Source organism: Phascolarctos cinereus, unplaced genomic scaffold (assembly GCF_003287225.1).
Source record: "Phascolarctos cinereus isolate Bilbo 61053 unplaced genomic scaffold, phaCin_HiC Scaffold_2;HRSCAF=192, whole genome shotgun sequence".
Classification (NCBI taxonomy): Eukaryota; Metazoa; Chordata; class Mammalia; order Diprotodontia; family Phascolarctidae; genus Phascolarctos; species Phascolarctos cinereus.
In genome coordinates, this window is record NW_027555625.1 from 303,129,365 (window position 1) to 303,154,582 (window position 25,218).

Here is a 25,218-nt window from a genome sequence, read left to right on the forward strand (position 1 = left end):
GAGAACATTGGATTTAGAATTGAAGGACCTGGATGCGAATCCTCACTCTGCTACTATTTGTTACCTGTATAAACATGGCCAAGTGACTTCACTACTCTTCATTAGAAAATTAAAGACTTTGAACACATTATCTCCCAATTTTAAATTGCTGATCTTATAACACGAAGTTAATATGTTAAAACTGGGATAAAGGAAACCGTATGTGAGAATTATTATGAGATGGTCTTGTTCAGCAGGGCATGAGGAGATGGCCTCAGAAAGGGGATTACAGTGAAAACTGTCCCAGTAGAAAGGTGACAGAGTCAAAAAAAAAAAGAAAAAAGAAAAAACTAATGTGATATTAGGCTGCACTAATGGTGAAAAGGAAAGGATGTCATCCAGGCATTGTATGGGAGGAAAAGAAGATGGGCTGGCCATGTGGCAAGAGCAAGCAGTGGCAGGTGGACATCCAGGGTGGTCACCTGGCATCCTTGTGTTGTCAGTAGAAAACAAAGAAGGCCCCCAGCGAGGTGGGTGGGTCCCGGTGAACTTGGGAAGAAGATAAATGAGAGTCATGCAAAAGGGCTTGGCATGGATAAGCTGGAATCTGCATCTTTGGAGGGAACTCCTGAACTGATGAGATCCCATATCCATGTGTATATTTGAATATGCTAGGTAGCATTCATAGATCCAGGAAAGTTATAGTCCTACTATTCTGTGCCCTGGTAAGACTACAAGCATTTATTAAGCATTTGCTAAATGGCAGAGACTGTGTTCAACCCTGGGAGCACAAATACAAACAAGTAAGATGTCTCTTCCCTCAAAGACCTTGCTTTCTAATGAGGAAAGGCAAAGACAGAACTGGAAAAGGGAGGGGAGAGGCATCAAGAAAATGCAAAAGCCAACCTGTCAGAGTCAGGCCCATTTTAGGAAAGAAATTGGGAAACAAGAAGACAGAAAGAGGAAAGTTATGAGGATAGATGTGATGAGTATCAATTGAGGGGACTGGGCATATTCTGGAGAAGAGAGATTGACTTTGGCATTCCTTTGCTCAGATACCTTCAGTGACTTCCCTATTGCCTTTATGATAAAATACAAACTCCTCAGCCTAGCACTTCTCACAATCAGCTCCCACCAATATTTTCAGTTTTATTTCAGATTATTCCTTTTCATAAGTCTATATTCTAGTCAACTTTGGTTGCTAACTGACCTTGTCCCTCAACCTCTTGCCTCATCATATTTACACAGTCCATTCTCCATGTCTGGAATCCACTCACTCCTTATGTCTACCTCATAGAATCATTGTCTTTCCTGAAGGCTCAGCTCAGGTGCCATCTCCTCCACTTACTTTCCCTGGTTTGTCCTCAGATTCTCAAGTTATCCTGTATTATACTTACATGTGGACATATCATCTCTAATACCACTCTCCCTGCTACTCCCACCCCCAAGCCCCGTAACCTCCTGGAGGACAAGAGACTGTTGTATTTTTGTCATACTATCCTCAGTGCCTGGTGTATAGTGCTAGACATTTGAATATGAAAGGGCCTTATTAAATATTTAAATAAATTTAAATAATTAAATGTTGTGTAGTCCTTCACATCATGTATTTGAAGGACTATTATGTGGAAAATATTGTGCTTGACCCCAGGAGGCAAAACTAGGACAAATAGATGGAAATTGCAGAGAGAGGTATATTTAGGTTCCATGTCATGAATAACTTATTAACTATGAGAGCTATCCAGATTGGAATATTCTGCTTTTAAAGGTAGCAAATTCCTTATCACTGGAGGCTAACAAGCAGAAGCTGGATGATCATTTTCTGAGGGATGTTGCAGGTAGGATTTTTGCTCAGATACTACTTGGATTAGCTATGACCTCTTAGGTCTCCTCCATCTGAGGATCTGCAATTTTAGAGAAATGTGAACCAGCCTCGATCCAGTTTTGAAGCTATAGCTTCAAATGTGTGCATATATAGTATGCTTTCTGATTGTTCATTCCTTTGTTCTCTATAATTAAAGCCATTTGCATGAAAAACCGATTTTTGTTCCTCAAGAATCTATTAGTTCCTGCAGTCATCATTCCAGTCCGTGGCCACGCATTTGTTAGTGGAAATGATCATGAAGAGGAGAATTAAGAATGATGTCTTCAGGTGGGGAATAGATGGCATCAGCAGAAGGAAGGACTCAGACAAAGAACATTTCTTTCCCTACAAATGTCTTTAGTAATTAAGAATCTGGGAAGGAAAAAATGCAGAATTACACCAAGAGATCTCAATAACTCTTTAATATAAAAAATCCTTTCTCTGCTATTTACTTAGAGAATTTAATAACAAGTAGTTGTTCTTGGTATATTTTTTCTTCTTGCTTTATATTCTTTTTCATTATAAACTTAATATCTATCCAGATATTTAGATTCTAACTAAATACTGTGCTCTGAAAGTGACAAAAGAAACGTAACTGGTAGGCTAGATACAATCATAGAATAATGGAGATAAAAAAGGACATCAAGGGTCATCTAATCTAACACCTATCAATAGCACAATAGATGGATGTCACTACGTATAGATAATAATAGTTTACACTGTCTATGATGCTTTATTACCGTTTGCAAAGCTGGATCTTCCCAAAAGCCTAGTGAAGTGTAGGTAATAGAAGTATCATCTCTATTTTACGGAGGAGGAAACTGATGGGGAAAGACTGACATGCTGTGCTTTGCTTATGGTAACATAGATGTTAAGGGAACCTGAAGTGCCATGACTTGCCCATGGTCACATAGCTATTAAGTGCTAGAGCCAAGATATAGAATCACAGAATGATAGAGCTGGAAAAGGGACCTGAAGAGATCATCTAGTCTCACCCTCTCATGTTAGAGGTGAGGAAATGGAGGATCCATAGAGGTGAAGCAAAGTTGTCACAGAGTAACTGGCAAAGCTGGCACCTGGACCCAGGTCTCCTCCTTTCCCATTTCAAGGCTCTTGCCAGGCTGCCATGCTACCTCAGATCAGTGAAAGGTAAACTCTGTTTATGTCTGTACCACCTTTCTGACAACTGCTCAAGTACAGACAGAGCAAAAAAGATAAACATTCCAATTTAATTTATTTTCAATGTCCATCTCTTGTAATGTGTTGCATAGCTCAGCAACTTTACTAGTGAATTATGCTAATGTCAGTCTGGCCACATTATATTTTTCTTTTCTACCAATAAAATGAGAAATAATGAAGTGTCTCTCTGATCTAGACTTAGTTCCATAAGGCATATTTTCATTTCTATCCCTCGGTAGGTATATAAGAGCTGAACACACTGTTATTTATCAAGCACCCCTCTTAAAAACTGCTGGGGTGAACAAAATTGGGTTGTTTGTTTTTTTTTTCAGATCCATAAATCTGTTGTTGACATCTTCTTTTGAGGGAAAATGCATTTTAGTTCTTTTCTTTCTGCTAAGATTATTAATTTGGAGGCAATCTGTGCAAATCATGGTGGTTGTTGTTGTTTAGTAGTATCAGGTGTGTCTGACTCTTCATGACCACATGAACCCTACAATCCATGGAGTTTTCTTGGCAGAGATACTGCAGTGATTTGCCATTTCCTACTCTAGTAGATTAAGACCAACAGAAGTTAACTGACTTACCCCAGGGTCACATAGCTAATAAGTGTCTGGGGTTGGATTTGAGCTCGAGCCTTCCTGACTCCAGGGCCTAGTGTTCTATCCATTAAGCCACCTAGCTGCCTCCAATTCATTGTAATAGCAGCCTTTTGCCCTTCACAACCCCTAGTTCTTGCAAAGGACTACTATACCCATTTACCTATCCTGCCTGTACCATTAATTGCCTTCACAAGGAGATTCTAGTAGTCATGGAAATACTTATCTCTATAAACTGATGGTACCTTAATATTTTATTAAATTTATCATTTGGTATAATTTCCTTCCCTCCAGCTTTGCCAATCAGTCTTAGTTTTGAATCATAAAATGTTAAAGGTGGAAGGGACCTTTAAAACATAAGATTTAGAACATTAAAGCTAGAAGGGATTGTAGAGCACAGAATGGTAGTTTAGGAAAGGACCTCAAAGGTCAGCTAGTCCAAGTTGTTCATTTTACAAGTGTAAAAACTGCCACCCAGAAGGGAGCAGTGATTTGCACAACTTTACATATGATGCAGCCATTACTAGTTTTCTGGCTTTCTTCCTCCCAATCTAGTGCTTTTTCTGATATGCCAATCAATCAGTTAACAAGCATTTATTAAGTGCCTGCTTTGTTCTAGGCACTAGAGATAAAAACGACAAATGAAACAGTCCCTGACCTCAAAGAGCTTCTATTTTATCGGGGGAGGTAGGGACTTATATATACAAAATAAATGCAAAGTAGTGGGGGAGGAGCACTAACCACGGGTCTCAAGGAGAGGATAAGTCTTGAGCTGAGCTCTAAAGAAAGTAGAGCTGAGGACAGCATAAACCCCAGGCCTGGGCCCATAATCCCTTTAACAAAGGCAAAGAGGAATAGAATGTGTTATGTGAGGAACAGGAAAAAAAAAAAGAACCATTCGGAAAAAACTGAAGAGTGTGTGAAGGGGAAAGTAGGGTATGATTAGGCTAGAAAGTTAGGTTGGCATCATCTTGTGAATGGCTTTAAATGTCAAACAGAGAAGTTTGTATATGATCCTAAAGAAGCCATTGGAGATGATTGAATAGGTAAATGTCATAATCAGATCTATGCTTTAAGAAAACCACTTTGGCAGCCATATGGAGGATGTATTGGAGAGGAGAGAAACTTGAGGCAGGAAGAACAATTAGAAGACTTAAAATAATCTAGGTAAGAGGTTATGAGAGAGCCTGTAGTGGTGGATGGCCATGTGAGTGGAGAGAAGGCATGGATACAAGAAATGTCAAGGAGATAGAATCGACAAGATTTGGCAACTCTTTGGATATGTGAGGTGAAGGAGGGCATGGAATTGAAGATGACTTTAGGTGGCATACCTGGATGGCAGAAAAGATGGTGGTATCCTCAACAGAAAAGGAAAAGTTTAGAGGTAGGGTGCATCTAGGGGGAAAGATAATGAGTTCTGTTCTGGTTATGTGGAGTCTGAGAGGCCTATAGGACAACCACTTGGAAATGTCCAACATTTCCAAACAATGTCTCTTGCAAACATCAGTACCTACATCCAGATCAACATTAAAATGTTCTGCCAAGAGTAGTGTCTTTTAAAGCCAGATGGCAATGTCTACTAGCATGCAGGAGAAGTTCAGAAACAGGAAAGCTTTTAATACACTTGCATGTGATTCCTGCATTCAACTTATCATAATTCAGTGCTATACTGAACATAGTTCCCTTGCCAACAAGTTCTCTGCATGAATTATTTCTTAAGTTAGAAATCTATATGGATCCCAAAGCTTATTTTATAGGCGCAACAGAAGAACTTCAACTTCAACAAACATTTATAAAGTCCCTACTATGTGCAGAACTTGGCACTGGGGGAGATGTAAAAATTAAATAACATGATGTCATCGTTCCTAGAACTCACCAACAGCAGGACAAGTATAACACATGCACAAATAATTTCAATAATAATTCATATTTCTATAGTGTTTTAAAGCTGTTTCTTCTCAATAGTACTCTGAGGTAGAAGTGTAGTGCAAAGCTAGTTATCTTGATTTGACTTATGGGAAAACTGCGGCTCAGAATAATGAGGTCACACAAGTAGTGAGTATCTGGGCTAAGATGATCAATGTAGAGAGAGGTGTAAACCAAGGACTTTGTGTGGTCAGAGGAGGGAAATATTATTCCTAACTTGGAATATTGAGGAAGGCTTCCTGGCAGAGGTGACATTTTAATTTTACCTTAGAGAATGTGTGGAATATGAGCAGACCTAGTTGTGGCAAGGGAGAGCATGCTTAGCATAGGAAATAGGCTGAGTAAAAACCTTGGAATTGGGGCAAAGTTGGGTGGCATGAGAGGGCTGTCCGATTTGGGTAAAGTATAGCATAGAAGAGGGAATAATGTGAGATAAAGTTAGAAAGGCAGAAAAGTGACAAATTATGTCATTTGCAGCCATGATCAGAAATGACAAAAACCCTCACCTGATTTCAGATCATGACCCATGATTTAAATCAGAAATGACTCCTATATATATTTTTTCTATTATGGTTAATTATTTGCTATTGGGTTGACCACTGTGGTTGATTAAGTATTCTACTTAATAGGGAGCTGCCATATATACTATATATGTATCATTAATTTTCAAAGGATCTGAATATCAGAGAAAGTACTTATTAAGATTGTAGAGCTTAGAACTTCAAGTAACCTAGAAATCTAGTACTGCTGTCTCATTTTATAGATGAGAAAACTGAGGCCTAGATAGGTACGGCAACTCAGGATTTCAAACTGAAGTCCTGGACTCCAAATTCAGAACTCTCACCATTTACTTACTAAGTTGCCTCCCTTAGGCATCTTCTTTCAACCTGCCTTTATGTTGTTGTTCAGTCATTTTTCAGTCGTGCCCGACTCTTCATAACCCCATTTAGGCTTTTCTTGGGAAAGATACTGGAGTGGTTTGCCGTTTCCTTTTCCAGCTCATTTTATGGATGAGGAAACTGAGGCAAACAGGGTTAAGTGACTTGCCAAGTGTCTGAGGCCAAATTTGAACTCAGGAAGATGAGTCTTCCTGACTCTAGGCGCAGTGCTGTAGCCACTGTGCTACCTAGCTGCCCCTACCTTTATATTACTTCTCATGATTCCTTTTGTATGAACTTTCTGTTTTCGCCAAACCAATTTTTCTCAGTTTCTCCCAAATAAAGCTTGCACCTTCCTACATCCACACCTTTGCTTTACTGTGAGCCTAGTCTAGGAGTCATCCCCTTGTCCTCCTGCCCATCTTTTAAGGAAATCCAAGTCCCACCTCTTCCACAGAACCTTTTATGACTAACTTAGTGGGGGCTGTAATGTAGTAAAAAGAAATTTGGAGTCAATAAACCTTAGGCAAAGCACTCGGCCTCTTTGGTCTTAATTTCCATATCTACAAAATAAAGGCGTAAACTAGATGACCTCCAAGATCCCCTCTAGCACTTAGCCCTGTGATCTTCTGACATAGGTTCACATAACCTTGGGCAAGTTGTATCACCTCTTGGAGCCTCTGACATCTATAACATGGGAGGAATAGTATCTGCGCTACCTACCTCCCAGAATTATTATGAAGGCTAAAAGTTACAAAATAAGTAATGTGCTTTATAAACCTTAAGGCACTATATGATTGCCAGCTATTTGTGTGACTTCACATTTAACATCTGTAAGAGATCTTAGAGATCATCTAGTCCTGGAGTTCTTAATTTCATGGACCCCTCTTTGAAAGTCTGATGAAGCCTTCTCAGAATAATGTTTTTAAATGTGTAAAATAAAACATATAGGATCACAAAGAAAACTAATTATATTGAAAACAATTATCAAACTATAAAAAATAGTTCATGGACCCCAAGTTAAGAAGCCCTAATTTAGCCCAACACCTTCTTTTGTAAATGAGAAAAATGTGAATTGTCCAAGATCAGACAGATAGGGCAGCACAGCTGGGATTATGACTCAGATCTCCTGACTCCCACTTCCACATCTTTTTACTCACAATTGTTGCCTCCATAACAAATGTTAGCATCTCCTATACTTCTTTGGTGTCAATGGAAGGGATTTGTTATAATGGATACAGGATAAGTGGAGAATTCTCTTTGGTAAATTATTGTTCCTGCTGTGGGTTTGACACTTCTATTTTCTACCTGTCAGAAAAAGTGACTTTATACCAGTGGTCAGTTAGACTTTCCTTTTTATACTCCATTAACTCAAAGAGCAGGGTAGGCAGAACTCACATCAGCTGGCTGGCAGTCAGTACAGGGAACACTGATATGATAATTAAATAAAATATAGAATCATCACTAATGATGTTGAAAATTTACAATCAAAATTACTGTGATGCCTTTGGGAAGTACTAGAACAAGAAAAATATGGAGTCAGCCATTTAAGCAACAAGGTCTCAAAGTCTGAACTGTCAATGAATCCTGCCATATTTTGTGTGAGACCTGGTAAGAGGATGTTGACATGTTTTGAAGGCTCTCCCTGGGAAGTAGTCAGTGTTGTATGAACTGATGTCCTAGCAAACATTGCTCGAGAGAGAACAGATTAAACTATGTAATTTCAGTACACCCATACACAGTTGCCCTAAAATAACAATAATTCAGTGTTTCTCTGGATCAGTGAGCTCCCGGTCTTTGGTACTCCTCCACCACTGTAAATCTAAACCCTTCACATCTTATCTAGTGCAATTCATGTCCACGTCTTTCACTGGATCCTCCATATAGAATCTCTTCCATGTACTAAAAACCATCCTCTGGTTCTTTTTAATGTTTTGTGATAGCAGTATACCAAAACCGTAGAATACTAAAACCTAATGAAATCAGCCACATTGGGGTAGGCTCCCCAAGGCTGCTGTGGATATAATAATATAGGAATCATTATTTAATCCTAAAACCAAGCAAAGTATAAACAAAGTGGCATGAGATATACAGGAGGGGAAAGGTCATTTCTGACGAGGAGAATCAAAGTGGGTTCTCTTGGGGAAGTAGCATTATAGCTTGCCCTTGAAGAATGGGTATGATTTTAACTGAGAGAAATGAATGGGTGTGACAGGGCAAGACATTCCAGGTATAGGGAATAACTTGAGCAAATGCACAGTTATTCAGGTCTCAGTTACTATAGATAAGTACTCTAGTACTCGGGTACAGTTATTCAGTTTGTCTACAATATATTTGTGTGCATGAAGAAGGACCCCATAGTATGAGATAGATCTGAAAAGGTTGCATGTCAAGCTGAGTTTTTTGGACTTTATTCAGTAGGCAGTAGGAAGCCACTAAAGGTTTTTGAGCAGAAGAGTTTCTGTGCAGATCACACCTGTGCTTTAGGAAGTTAGTCAGTCAACAAACATTTGTTAAGTGTTTACTATGTTTGAGGCTCTGTGCTAAGTGTGATATAAAGAAAGGCAAAAATAATGCCTACCCTCCAAAAGCTTACATTCTAGTGGGAGAAACAACATGCAAACAACTATGCACATACTAGATATCTATTGGGTAAATGGGAGGCAATCTTAGAAGGAAGGCAGCACAATAGAGTGGGCATTAAGGGGAGGGAAGGTGGGAGACCAGGAAAGGTCTCTTACAGAAGGTGAGACAGGAGCCAAATCTGGAAGGAAGTCAAAGAGGCAGAGACGAAGAGGGTGAGCATGCTAACACTGGAGGACAACCAATGAAGAGACACGGAGTCAGGAATAGCAGTGCTGTGAAGGAAAGGGGCGGGGGACTCGAGGTTCTAAAACCAGTTAGGAGAATATTTTAATAGTCCAAGTGAGCCCTGATAGGGTCTAAGGCTAATAATAATAATAAAAGGATTTGTTCTGTGAAGTTGGGATTCAGTCAGAAGGCTACACTGAAGGACTCAGACGACCACATGTGGCCACAGGTTTCTCAGCCCTAGAACGGAGGTGGGGTAACTGAATGGGGAAAAAACAGTGAATGGGTACAAAGGGTGAATTAACAGAACTCACTAATTAATTAAACATGATGAGTAGAGAAAGAGGAGAACTAAAGATGAGTCTGAGGGATATAGCCTGGTTGGCTGGGAGAATGGTAGTATCATTAACAGAAATAAGGCAGTGAGATCAAATCAAAACATTTATTAAGGGCTTATTAGGGACCAGGCTGTTAAATACAGATTTAGAAGAGGAGATAAGGCATTTGGTTTTAGAATGTTAAATTTGAGGCACCACTAAGACAAAGGAACTAGGAGCAAGAATATCACCTTGGATTCTATTTAATTCTATCTTCTCATTTTACAGATGAGAAAACTAAGACCCCAAAATGTGATATCTGCCAGATCTAGAGCTTAAGAGAGAGGTCACTAAACCCCTGTGTGCTCTTTTGAGTCCTTAGGACGTCTGCCTATTCAGGTCCTTTTCAAATAGCTTTTATAATGCCAATCCCATAACAACAATCATCTCCAAAAACTCCTTCATGAACCCAAGAGGAGAATAAGGGGCTATCTGCTCAGCTCACTGCTGAGTGTTTAGGGGAATATAGTGGATTTTCTTGCTTATATAAAAATCCTTAGATGACAGATTGAAGGATTGGAGAAACTCAAAAGCCTTGAACACTCCCGTATGTAAAATTGGCTCCTGGGACTCATTTGTGGAGCATTTTAAACCTGAAATTGCTTTTGGACAGCAATAATGTCTTCAGTCTATGCAAATGATACACTGTTATCATTTGATCATCTAAGCATATACCGTCAGCTGCCTCAACTTTAACATCAGACCCAGGGAGTGTTCTATGCCTCGAGCTTTGGGATTTGTCTTTTCTTCTGCCTCCCCGAGACTAATCAGTATAGAAACCAAGGCAGATGAACAGTGAAGACATGGGCACATCTGTTGAAAAGAAATGTTTTTCCTCGAAGACCTGATAGTCTTAAGTGATGTGGACAGATGTATGGGGACAAACAGACAAATTGGTTAAATCAATCAACATCTTCACAAAACACATCTATTAGTGAAAGGGATAGTGAACAGAGAAGAGTAGAGTTTTATCCTTATTTAGCCTTTATCTCTAGGCATAGAGAACTCTCTGGCTTCAATGTTAAAGTTTAAGCAGTTGGCAGTATATGCTTCCATAATTATAATATTTAATCTCTACCTCCAGGAAGTCTTCTCTGTCTGATTCCCCTCCTCCCTCCAGAAGTTAGTAATAACAGCTTACATTGACATAATGCCTTGAGTTTTGCAAAACGTGCATATACACATATGCATATATATATATATTACTTGTGTATGTGCACATATGTATACATACACATATATGTGTGTGTGTACACATACACACACACACACACAGAGGTTTGTCCATCACAATAATCCTGTTAGGTAGGTACTATACATAACACTTGCTTTATACTTATATGATGTATTTGTCATGCAATATTGTATATTAGTCATCTGTATTCTCTCTTCTCCTCCTTAACTGTAAATTCCAACACCCAACAGTCTTCTACACAGAAAAGGAACTAAATAAATATTTTTATGAATGAATGAATTGACCAATCCATCACCCCATCACCAGGAGTATAAAAGTTGCATGCATAAAAGGGTACATGGTATTAAAAAAATCTACAGAAATCTCACAGAAACCACAGGGCTCTTATAGATCACCTAATCCAATCCTCCCTTTTACAGAGAGTAAACTGAAGCTCAGAGAGGAAAAATAAGTTCCCCAAGGTCATACAGCTAATATGGCAGAGTCTTAGGCTGGTCCTGGGGACTGTATTCAAGTCCTGTCCAGCTTTCTAGAATATATTGGATCTTGTGTTATACTGGAATGACCTTCAAGAACACCTTCACACCATGATATGTCATTAGAAGAGAATTTTGGGGGAAGGTGATGATGGTGGTGATGATGGTAATGATGATCATGATGTGAGTATTATGTTGATGATGAAGGAGATGTATTGTAATGATAATTATAATGATGTTGATGGTGGTAATGGTGTTGGTGGTGAAGATGGTGTTTATGAGGATAATAGTGGTGATGGTGCTATTGCTTGTAATAATGATAGTATTGATAATGATGGCATTAATGATAATGTTGATATGGCTGCTTTCAGCTTATCACTGTTCTTGCTTGGATCACCCCTATAATAACATATCTCCTAAATATCTGCACAGGAACTGCAAACTCAGTAGCAGCACCTTCTCAATGGCATCTGTAGATATTCTGTATATTGACATAACAAGAAGGTGGAACTCCATGGGCCTTGAACAGAAGGAATCAGGTAATCCATTTTTTAAAATTCTCTTTCATTAACTGGAATACCAAATAAGGGAGCTCTCTCCTTTCTAGGGATGCTTGCTTTTGCAGGGAAAACCTCAACCAAAGATAAAGGGAGAAAATAGTTTCTAAGGGGAATTCTGTTATTTCTGTTTCTAAGGGATAGCAGACAGGATGAAGATTAACTTTCATGACGCAAAAAGTGACCCTCAAGAAGTAAAGACCCTGCTGGGTTCTTTGCATCCCTTACATTTCCATTAGCAGAACAGACCCTATAAATAGGCAAGAGTTAGTGACCCCTTTTGTGCTATAAATTCAGAGAGGCACTTAGGAGTTTTTTAGTACTAGTCTTAATACCAAGGCCTACCATAAAGAAGTCTGTTTTTAACAATCTCAGACCATGTCTAAATATCTCCACATGAGCTGCATAAAAGCCAGGAAATGCCTTATTGAAAATTTCCTTTACAGGTCTAATCTTTACTTCTGAGCAGAAAAGATGAACATCAACCACAATATTTCAGAGTGAAAACAGTGGAACGGTCATCATGACCATAGCCAACAGAGAACAGAGTTTCAGAAACGTTCTCCCTCATCTCTTCCACCAAGTGGGATATCTCTTGGTGGGAAACAGCAACTACCTTCACATCTCATTGTGGCTATTAACATGCCCATCCCACAAAATTCTTTCTTCCTAGGAAATCGTAGTGTTTGTCTCCTATTAATGCCTGCCCTTCATTGTTGTTGTCCCCTGACAGCTATCACTACTAACATTACTCCGCTCAGTGGGAGGAGAGCTGGTAGCTTTGGTTTTTTAACAATGAGCGCAGTTGAAAATTCAGTTGCTAAACCTGCTCATTGGCCCTAGAGTAACAGCGATTACCCAATTCATCCCCCTGCTCTTATTTTTGCTTTTGAAACAACAGCCAGATTCACTGAATAATGCAATTCATTGGCTCGACAAGGTGAGAGCCTCTATCACAAGGCTGCAGTTGGCAGCTAGCTTACAGTCTTTGCATTGGCAGTAGGGAGAGAGACTTGAGATCCAGCTCCTTCAGGGTAAGTATCCTGATTAATTATCATTTGAGGACTTAGAGCTCTTGTGTCACAATCACACACTGAAATTTCTGCTGATGCCTTCATAAAAGCCAAAGAAGCGTTTGGCTTCAGAGCTGAATACAGATGGTAGCTGGATTCTGCAATGGGGAAAGGCCAGGATGAGGGGGAAGGGGAACAGAGTGGAATTATTAAATATTGAAATTGATCAGGAGCTGCAGGAGGAAGCTATTTATCATGTTTATTGCTTCCCACCAACGTTACCATCTGGCCCATTGTTCATTCAGGATTAGCTTTTCAAGTTCTGGTTGCATCTTAAATTGCTCTGTAGTAGGTGCTATCCAGGATATGTTTTCCTGGGGTGAGTTTTTTAGCAGGGTCTGCTGGTGTATTTTCACTTTTGCTGACCCAGATGAGGAAATGAAGAAAGTACTTATTTTTTAGCACATTCTGACAAGCAGGATCACGGGCTGTAAATAAGGTAGCTCAACATTCCTGTGAGGTACGGAGTAGAAGTACTATGATCATCCCCATTCTACAAATAAGGAAACTTAGGACAAGAGAGGTAAAGTAATTTGTTGACAGTCACACAAACAGTAAATATTACAACCAAGATTCTAACCCAGGTTGTCTGACTCCAAACTACAGTATGCCACCACACCCTACTACCATACTTTTCCGAGAGCATTCATTCATTTCAAAAATTCATTCATTCATTCAGCAAACACTGATTCAGCATTTAATATATTCAACATACTTACAAATTCCAACAATCCTCGGTGTCTATCCTATAAAAATTGTTATCTAGTAAGATTGATAAAACATGTAGAAAGAGAAATATCATAAATAAAAATTTGATTTTAATTTTATTCTAGGATAATGACTAGAATTTGGAGTATATAAAAAGAATGCAAAATGCTATGAGATCATATGAGGGAAAAATTAAGTAAGACTTCATAGAAGAGGTAGCATTTGGGATGGGCCTTGAAAGAGGAGTAGGCTGTCAATAAGCAGAGCTGAGCTCTGAACATTTGAATTCAGCAAACCTTACTTTACTGAGAAGACTCATAATAAAGCTCTGAGACCTTCATGGAAAGACATCACTTGGGAGCCAGCCAAGTTATTATCTCCACGTTAGATGACTACAGGGAAAATTTGTTTCTGGATGGGTATCTGCAGCATAGCTGGTAACTACAGTCTCTAAGTGTCAGATGAGACCAAAAAAATGTGAAGAACTCTCTTAGGCCAAAGTCAGGGAACCTTCCTTGGGTACTACTGACTTTGCGGCCAGTGTACTAATACAAACTTCAACCATTTTGCTTTCCTGTGGTTATGAAATGAAGCGAGAAAGCATTTAACTCCTCTGAAATGGAAGACAAAGGAGTTACTGGTAGTAGTGGAAATCTGGTTTTCATGTTCCCTGAGAAGAGTGATGTTGAAGCTTAGGAATAGAATACTGCTAGAGGTAGAAAGGAACATAGTATTAAGGGCCTACTATGTGCCGTGCACTGTGCTAAGTGTTGGGGATCTTGAAAAAAAAAAAGGCAAAAGACAGTCCCTGCCATCAAGTAGTCCAGTCATAGAGTATAGCGAACTCAAAGAGTTCTTAGAACATAGAATCATAAAATATCAGAGCTTTTACCATTTAGTCTAACAAACCCCTTTATTTTATAGATAAGAATGCTGACCCTAAGAAAAGAGAAGTGACCCAAGGTAATAAGTAGAGTTAGTGGCCGGGCTAGAACTAGATCCTAGCTCTGCTGACTCCAAGTCCAAAGGTCATAGGATCATACATTTAATGCTAAAAAGGACTTCAAGGCCATCAAGAGCAATGCCCTTATTTTACAGAAAGGAAACTGAGCCCCAGAAAAGTTAAACAATTTAGCCAGAGTTACATAACCAGTAAGTGTCTACGACAGGATTTAAACTTGAGTCTTCCTGACTCCGAGCCCAGTACTTTAGTATTCACTGTCTTTCCCCTCTGTCTCAGTGTCTGTCTCTGGGATGGCTGTCCTTAATTAGGGTCAATGGAAAGCCATAGTCTCATCTTCAGACTCTCAGGGGTCAGATTACAGTACTAACAATCTTGTGTTTATAAGGAATTTGATGGTTTTCAAAGTACTTTCATGTCCATTATTTAATTTGAGTCTTATCACGATCTTTGTGGGGAATAGTAAACTGGGCAAATATTACCTCCATTTGATAGATGATGAAATTGAGTCTTGGGGGAGTAATTTTGTTGTTCAGTCATTTTTTTCAGCTTCATCCAGCTCTTTGTGACCCCATTTGGAATTTTCTTGGCAAAGATTCTGCAGCAGTTTGCCATTTCCTTCTCCAGCTCATTTTACAGATGAGGAAACTGAGACAAACAGGGTTAAAAGACTTGCCCAAGGTCACACAGCTATTAAGTGTCAGAGGCCAGATTCCAACTCAGGAAGATGAATCTTCTTCACTCCAGGCCCAGCACACTATCCCCTGCACCCCACTAGAGGACCTAGAGGGGTAAAGTGACTCGCTTAACATGACAGGGCTAAGCAATGGCAACACCAGGATCAGAACCCACATCTTCTGACAACTGTTTATTCAATGATTTCTTCAAATGATAACAATGCATCTGAACAATGGATAAGTAGGAAGGATTTTCCCTTAAGACCATCTGCTTTAAGGAATGGCTTCAAGGATATTTTGTAGAGGAAATTGTTTATAATAGAAATTTTCTCATCTAAATCATTTGATTTTCTTACCCTCAATTTTTCAATATATTTGGTAATTAGCGATGTCCAACACTTTAATTGACTGCCTCATGAGAATTAGCTTCCCCTTCATTGAAGGTTTTCAAGTGAAAGCTGGATTATCACTTCTCAAGGATGTTGTAAAGTACATTCATGCTTCAAGGAAGAGTTGGTCCTCTGTAGATGGCCTCTGAAGATGCTTCCAACAGTCTAGATTCTAGTATTTCTAAAGTATATTTCAGTCCTGACCATATATATTCTAAGTTTCCTTCCAGCTCTGTTTGTGTTCTAATATTCTGTGTTCTAGCTCTCATGCCCTATGTGCTAACATTTATGCTCTAAGAATTCTTCCAGCTCTAGCATTCTGTATTGTAAGTTCTTTTCCAGCTCTAAGATTCTACAATTCTATGATCCTAAGCATCACATCAAAACTACTGTAAGTTTACCTATTTTCCAACACTTTACATAGTTTTGAAGTGCTAATGATGCTCATAGCTCCCTATCTTACCATGGCTGGAAATGCGTGGTCACTCACAGCCTTTCTGACCTGTTCTATTTTCAACCTGGGCCAGTTTGACCCTCCTTAGCAACCTAGTGGTTCCCTGCTCTTGGAGTTTGTTATACTGGTGCCAGACTTCGTGTGGACATTCAGTGAGCTTAGCACACTGTAGCTCAGAACTCTTGAGCTCAAGAAATCCACCAGCCTCAACCTTCCCAGTAGCAGGGATTGCAGACATGTGCCATCACACCTAGCATGCATGTTCTCTTCTTAATAACAACCCAGAACTTCAATCAACCCTAAATACTGATCTCTAAGTATTAATATTGGTAATATTAGGTAATAGGCCCCTAATGTTTGATACCTGTTTGAATGAAATAAACTTGCCTGGGGAGACGCAGATAATTGAATAACATCTAGGTTATGGAAAGGAGATATTTAAAAGGCAAGCAAATACACAAAATGACACACTTGGAAAATATGCCATTTAACAATATCCTCACTTATTTTCTGTTAGAATACTAATAAGTACTTTGCATCCTGATGAAATTTAGTAACATGTAATCCTATACACTCTGGTATGCCAATGTAATTGTAATTTTTTTATGTTTTAAAAATGGATATGATGAGATTTTAATTTCCAGTCAAAATAAAAAAATCCAAATGAGGACATTATTAAATAAACCAGGGATTCAAAGCCCTTGACTACACATCATCAAATAAACACATCTAATTATCAGTGCTGATGCAGTTCTTACACGAGCATCTCATAGAGAGGATACATTTCACCAGGGAGATGCATCTCTTTGAGGAGAATCTATGTTCTCTTGGTTCAGAAACTGTACCCACAGAGCAAACACCTAGAGTCAGTCAAAAGAGCTGTTTTGGAATCCTGAGTCCACCATTGAATAGCTGGGAAATGTTGGGCAACATCATCTTTCTGATATCCTATTTCTTTTATGAAATAGGGATGGTAAGAATTGCACTCCATAATTTACAAGGCTGTTGTGAGGTATGTGTTGGTAAGAGTGCTGGCTTTGGAAGCAGAGGCCTTGGGTCAGCTGTGCGGCTTGAGGCATGGGTGGCATTGAGCAAAGCATTTAACCTCTCTAGGCTTAAAATAAAATGGGAGAGGGGGACATGGAGTGACAGGAAGGCTGATCTAATTGATGTCTTAAGATCTAGCTCTGACTATGATCCTATAATATAAATACTTTTATAAAGCATATACATGAATATATATGTAAGCCATTATTATAACTATTATCATAATTAGGCAATAATTAGATTTTCAGGGATTTTCCAACTTCTGGACTTCTCAAGAGAATAATTAAGAGATACAGCATTCTGTTTACTGGGCACAATGCAAAAACATCATGTTCTGCACAGCAGACCACTGGATAACAGTTGAAGATTTTGATTTAAACTTCTTGATATTCTAAAGACAGCCTGAAGTACCCTTGTAGTAACCCATAGAGAAGTGTACTTCAGATGTGAGAAGTATAAGAATAAAAATAACTTTTTCTTTAGTACTTTAATGTTTACAAATCACTTTCCCCACAGAAACCCTGTGAGATAAGTAGCAATATGCTCTATGGGTACACCCTCAACCCTCTAATCTTTGCTTCGAGTGACCAAGCGTGATGTTGTTACTCATAAGTCTGTCTACTATGTAGCATTCCTTTCTGAGGCATTCTTGTCTACATCACAAATCTTGACTCCTAAGACTGCCAAAGTTTGGGGAAAGAAATAAAGATGAAGTATTGCCTATGAAGAATGTAAGTTGTGTTCAGTAAAGGAATGTTGATGTTCTGAGCCCTTAAACTACAATTACAAAAAACTCTCCCCTCAAATTTGTATTATCTTGTAAAATAGACCCATGGGAAAGAGATGTCACTGAATTCACAAGTTCTTAGAATCATGTAACATTAGAGCCAGAAAGGACCTTATACCACAGACTGTTAGATCATATAATATAGAGTAATATTCAGAGCCGGAGGGGACTTTGGAACATGGAATGTTGGACTATAGAATCTAGGATGTTAGACATTGAAGGGGCCATCTAGAAAAGGGGTTCTTAACCTAGGGTCTGTGAACTTTTAAAAAAAAATTTTGATAACTGTTTCAGTCATAGTTGTTTTCCCTTGTACTCTTATCTATTTTATTTTATGCATTTAAAAACAGTATTCTAAGAAGAGGTCCACACTTTTCACTAGACTGCCAGAGGGGTCCGTGACACAAAAAAAGATTAAAGATCTCTGTACGTTGATTCTATATTAGAGAGTGATGTCAAAGTCTTTCTAAAGAGAGGATGAATGAACAGAGAGGTAACATGCAGAACAACAACAACAGAAAGTGTGGACTTCCTTTGATTTGGTGAACTTAGTTTCACTCACACAATTAATTAGTACAATTTAAAGAAAGATTTCCCCCTAATTATCCAGATTATTAGTCCTATTTCCAAACTTTTTGCCAATTCAATAAGCACATATTATTGGATAGTGACTTTCCATCTACTTCTTATAATTACTAATGTCACAGCCAGCTGACTATTATGTTATAATTTGGATCCACATTGACTACAAGCTATTTGATCAACAACTAGGTTCTGTTTTTGTTTCCCTTTCTGATTTACTACATATGCTTAGGCAAACTACCCAACTTTTATGTGTTTTCTTCATCTGGCATGAAACCATGTTGAAATGTATTTGGCAAACAATGTATTGAATGAAATGTTCAAAAACATTTCAATTTTAAGTTTTTAGTTGAGTCACATATACTTACGTGTGTGTGCGTGTGCATGTGCGCGCACACGTGTGTGTTTGTGTGCATATACCATCTCCTTTAAAATACATAGCTGTAGTCAACTTCCAGGAGTAGAGCCAAAATGGCAGAGTAGAGAAGCACTCACCGAGTTCTTCCAATATTCCCCTCTACACAGCTTTAAAATAATGACTCGAATTGAATTCTGGAGTGGCAGAGCCAACAAAAGGTCAGAGTGAGACATTCTTCCAGCCCAAAACAATGTAAGAGGTCAGAAAGAGAAATATGTGACACAGGGGAGGAGGCTGGCCTGGCGCCCACAGGGGTCAAATACCAGTGGTGAGACTAAGTGGTGGTGGCAGAAGCAGCAGCAACTTTGTGAACTCTCAAGCCAGAGATGATAAGGGGGCCTGGCAAGTGGTCAGAAAGAGATTACAGGTTATCTCTGTGCTGGAATTGTTTGGTGATTCCATTGCCAATATCTACTTCTGGGTCATAGTTCAAGGGTAGAGAGGAGCACTTTCAGTTAAGAGGTAGTAGAAGCCCTGAGGGGCAGTATCACTTCTGGCCCCAAGGGATCAGGGACCCTGAGGGGGCACCATCATTTCCAGTACCAAGGGAAGAGGTGCCCTGAGGAGCAGTATCAGTCACAATCCCACAGGATCAGAGACCTTTCCTGGGTAAGGACCAGAATGCAGACTGAGAGAGCAATGACTACACTACTCCATGGAACACACCACCACAGAAGTACTGAAAACTTCCAGCTCTAAAAACAGAAGTGTGAAAAAGCCTGAAGTGTGAGACACAGCCCCTCCCCACCTCATGCTGGGAACAGAGCCCAAGAATCAAGAAATAGGGTGGGAAAAGGAGTAAACAACAAAAAGGAATCTAACCATGAAAAGCTACTGTGGTGACAGGGAAGATCAAGACACAAATTCAGAAGAAGACAATAAAGCCAAAACAGCTACCAGCAAAGCCTGAAAGGAAAGGAAAAAAATGTGGATTGGGCACAAGCCCTACAAGAATTCCTGGAAGAGCTAAAAAATAATTTCCAAAATCAGAGTAGAGGAAAAATTAGGTAAAGAAATTAAAACAAAGGAAGAAAATTACAGAAAGACAATACCTTGGTAAAAGAGACACAAATAAATACTGAAGAAAATAACACCTTAAAAAAATGGGGGCAGCTAGGTGGCGCAGTGGATGGAGCACCAGCCCTGGATTCAGGAGGACCTGAGTTCAAATCTGGCCTCAGACACATAACACTTACTAGCTGTGTGACCATGGGGAAGTCACTTAACCCCATTGTTTAGCCAAAAAAAAGAGAAAGAATTGGGGCAGCTAGGTGGTGTAGTAGATGGAGCACCAGCCCAGGAGTCAGGATCCAAGTTCAAATTTAGCCTCAGACACTTGACATTTACTAGCTGTGTGACCCTGGGGAAGTCACTTAACCCCAATTGCAAACAGAAAGAATTAACCAAATGGAAAAAGTGGTGCAAAAAGTCACTGATGAAAATAACTCCTTAAAAAGCAGAATTGGCCAAATGGAAAAAGAGGTACAAAAGCTCACTGAAGAAAATAATTCCTTAAAAATTAGAATTCAGTAAGTGGAAGCTAATGACTTCATGAGACATCAAGAAACAATAAAACAAAGTCAAAAGAATGAAAAAAATAGAAGAAAATGTGAAATATATCATTGGGGGAAAAAAACTGATCTGGAAAATAGATTGAGGAAAGATAATTTGAATTATTGGATTGCCCAAAAGCTGTGATGAAAGAAACTAGATATCACATTTCAACAAATTATCAAGAAAAACTGCCCCAATATCCTATTACCAAAGGGCAAAATAGAAATTGAAAGAATCTGGTGATCACTACCTGAAAGAGATCCCAAAATGAAAACTCATAGGAATATTATAGCCAAATGCCAGAGCCCCCAGTTCAAAGAGAAAATACTTCAAGCGGCAAGAAAGAAACTATTCAAATATGGAGCCACAATCAGGATCCCACAAGATTTAGTATCTACCACATTCAAGGAGCAGAGGGCTTAGAATATAATATTCTGGAAGGCAAAAGAACTGGGATTACAACTAAGCACAATTGAGTATAAGCCTTCAAGGGGAAAAATGAATGTTTAATATAATAGAGGACTTTCAAGCATTCCTGATGAAAAGACCAGAGCTGAATAGAAAATTTGATTTTCAAATAGATAAAAATGAAAGAGAAATCATAAGGGACTTAAATAAAGTTAAACTATATACCTCTATATAGGGGAAGATGATACATGTATTTCCTAAGAACTTTATCATTATTAGGGAAGTTAGAAGGATTTTACATAGAAAAAGAGTGTGGGAGTGACTCAATTAAGTTGGGATGATGTTAAAAAAAAATGAATAGGCAAGAAAGAGTAATGACCTGGGAGGAAGAATGGGTAAAATTATCTCGCATAAAAGAAGTGTGCAAGGAAGAGCTTTTAAAGTGAAGGTTAAAATGGGGGGTGGCAGGCAACCCTTGAACCTCACTCACATCTAAATATGTTCAAAAAGGGGAAATATGTATACATACCTAATTGACAATAAAAATCTATCTTACCCAACAGGAAAGTAGAAGGGTAAGGATATAAGAGAAAAGGGAGTGATAAAAGGGAAAGCAGTGGTCAGAAGCAAAATAGACTTTAGAGGTGGGACAGGATCAAGAGAGAGAGAAGGATAAACAAAAGAAAATAAAATGGAGAGTAATGCACATTTAGTAGTCATAACTATGAATGTGAATAGGATGAATTCACTCATAAAATGGAAGTGGATAGCAGAATGGATTAGAAACCGGAATCCAATAGTGGAGTGTTTCCAAGAAACACACTCAAAATACGGAGACACACAGTTAAAATAAGGGGCTGGAGCAGAATCTATTGTGCTTCAGCTGAAGTTAAAAAAAAAGGCAGTAGTAGCAATTGTAATCTCAGACAAAGCAAAAGCAACAATAGACCTAATTAAAAAGGATAAGCCAGGAAACTACATCTTGCTAAAAAAAATACCATAGACAAGAAAGTGATATCAAAATTAAATGCATATGCACCAAATGGCATAGCATCCAGATTCTTAAAGGAAAAATTAAATGAATTATAGGAGGAAATAGAGAGTAAAATCATACTAGTAGGAGATCTCAATTTTCCCCTCTCAGAGCTGGATAAATCTAGCCACAAAATAAATAAGAAAGAAATCAAGGTAATGAATAGAATCTTAGAAAAATTAGGTATGATAGACCTCTGGAGAAAACTGAATGTGAGTAGAAAGGAGTATGCCTTTTTCTCAGCTGTATATGGCACCTTGACAAAAATTGACCATGTATAAAGGCATAAAAATCTCATAACCAAATGTAGAAAATTAGAAATATTAAATGTGCCCTTTTAAGACCATAATGCAATAAAATTACATTTAATAAAGGGCCATGGAAGCATAGGTTAAAAGCTAATTGGAAACTAAGCCTAAAGAATGAATGGCTCAGAGACCAAATCATAGAAACAATCAATAATTTCATTAAAGAGAATGACAAGACAACATTCCAAAAATTGTGGGGTTTAGTCAAAACAGTACTTAGGGGAAAATTAGTATCTCTAAATGTGTACATCAGTAAAAGAGAGAAAGAACAGATCAATGAATTGAACATGCAAGTAAAAAAAAACTAGAAGAAAAATTTTTAATCCTCGATTGAACAAAACGAAAATCCTAAAAATCAAAAGAGAGATTAATAAAAGTGAAAGTAAAAACAAAAACATTGAACTGAGAAATAAAACTAGAAGCTGGTTTTATGAAGAAAAATAAAATAGATTACCCATTGTTTGATTTAAAAAAGAAAGAAGAAAACCAAATTCCTAGTATCAAAAATGAAAAGGGTGAATATGCTACCAATGAAGATGAATTTTGCCCAATTCTATGCCTTTAAAGCTGACAAAGTGAAAGAGATGAATAATTTACAAAAATATAAGCTGCCCAGATTAGCAGAAGGGGAAATATAATACTTAAATAGCCCTGTTTTATAAAAAGAAGTTAAATAAGCCATAATTGAGCTCCCCAAGAAAAAATCCCCAAGATCAGATGGATTCACAAATGAATTCTACCAAACATTTAAAGAACAATTAATCCCGATACCACATAAACCGTTTGAAAAAATTAGTAAAGAAGGAGTCCTACCAAATGCCTTTTATGACACAAATATCATTTTAATACCTAAACCAGGGAGAGAAAAAAATAAAGGAAAAAAACTGTAGATGAATTTCCTCAATGAATATCAATGCAAAAAAAATTTAATAAAATACTTGCCAGGAGATTATAATAATATATCACAAATATAATACACTATGACCAAGTGGTATTTATACCAAGAATGTAGGACTGGTTTAATATTAGGAAAACTATCAGCATAATTGACCATATTAATCAAAAATCACATGATTATATCAATAGATGTAGAAAAAGCCTTCGACAAAATGCAACACCCATTCCTATTAAAAACAGTAGAAAGCATAGGAATCAATGGAACCTTTTTAAAAAAAAATAATTGGTATCTATCTAAAACCAAGAGCAAAGATTATCTGTAATGGGGAAAAATCTGAAGTCTTCATAAGATTAGGAGTGAATCAAGAATGTCCATTATTACTGCCATTATTCAATATTATACTAGAAATGCTAGTAATAGCAATAAGATAAGAAAAATAAGTTTAAGGAATAAAAATAGACAATGAGGGAGAAAAAAAACCTATCACTCTTTGCAGATGATATGAAAGAACCCTAAAGAATCAACTATAAAACTATTTGAAATAATTAACAGCTTCAGCAAAGTTGCAGGATATGAGATAAAACAAAATAAATCATCAGCATTTCTATATACAAACCCAGCAGGAAGAAATAGAAAGAGAAATTACATTTAAAATAACTACAGATAATATAAAACACATCAGAGTTTACCTGCTAAGACAAACCCAGGATTATATGAATACAACTACAAAAGACTTCACACCAATAAAGACAGCTCTAAACAGTTGGAAAAATATTAATTGCTCATGGATAAGCCAATCAATATGATAAAAATAACAATTCTACCTATGTTAATTTACTTACTTAGTGCCATACAATAAACTACCAAAGAATTACAGAGCTAGAAAAAATGGTAATAAAATTCATTTACAAAAACCAAAGGTTAAGAATATTAAGAAAGGGGCAGCTAGGTGATGCAATGGATAGAGGACTGGCCCTGGATTCAGGATATAACACTTACTAGCTGTGTGACCCTGGTCAAGTCACTTAACCCCATTGCCTAACCCCACCCCCCCAAAAAAAAGAATATTAAGAGAATCAATGAAAAAAAATTAAGGTGGTCTAGCAGTTCCAGATTTCAAACTTTATTACAAAGCTGTAATCATCAAAGCAATCTGATACTGGCTAACAAATAGAGTGGTGGATCAGTGGAATAGATTAGGTATATCATACACAATACTAAATGACCATAGTGATCTAGTGTTTGATAAACCTGAAGATCCAAGCTTTGGGGGTAAGAATTCAATATGTAACAAAAATTGCTGGGAAAACTGGAAAGCAGTTTGCCAGAAACTAAGCATAGACCTACATCTCACAGCACATACCAAGATAAGGTCAAAATGGATAAATGATTTAGACATAAAGTGTAATATTATAAATAAATTAGAGGAGCATGGAAAAATACACCTGTCAGATCTACGGATAAGGAAAAAGTTTATGACCAAACAAGAATAGGAGATGAAAGGAAGTAAAATAGATTATTTTGACCACACAAAATTAAAAAGCATTTGCATACACAAAACAAATGCAGCCAAAATTAGAAGGAAAACAGGAAACTGGGGGGGGGGGAATAGCAACAAGTTGATATGGGTTTCATTTCTTAAATATATAGGGAACTTAGCCAAATTTATAAAAATAAGAGCCTTTCCCCAATTGACAAATGGTCAAAGGATATGCGGAGGCAGCTTTTAGGAGAAGAAATCAAAGATACCAGTAATCACATGAAAAAATAGTCTAAAAATGCTCTAAATTACTATTATATAAATGCAAATTAAAATAACTCTGAGGTACCACCTTATATCTATCAGAATGATTAACATGACAGAAAAGGAAAATGATAAATGCTGGATGTAATGTGGGGAAATTGGGACACTAACGCACTTTTTGGTAGAGTTGTGAACTAGTCCAACTGTTCTGGAGAACAACTTGGAACTACATCCAAAGGGCTATAAAACTATGTATATTCTTTGACCCACCAATATCACTACTAGCTCTGTATCCCAAAGAGATCAAAGAGAAAAAGACCTGTTTGTACAAAAATATTT

General features: G+C 37.9%; 1 protein-coding gene across 5 annotated transcripts in view; it reads left to right on the plus strand.

Annotated features, from left to right (window-relative positions):
• Window positions 1–25,218, plus strand: part of TTLL11 (tubulin tyrosine ligase like 11) — a 253,372-nt gene that overhangs the window by 185,626 nt on the left and 42,528 nt on the right. For 4 of the 5 annotated variants that reach the window (XM_020967575.2, XM_020967578.2, XM_078150149.1 and 1 more), the window contains one exon: window positions 11,714–11,820. In XM_020967575.2, coding sequence (XP_020823234.1) covers window positions 11,714–11,820 — 107 coding nt within the window. Of the gene's footprint in view, window positions 1–11,713; window positions 11,821–12,284; window positions 13,261–25,218 lie in introns of those variants that run through there. The other variant, XM_078150148.1, reaches the window with a different exon arrangement.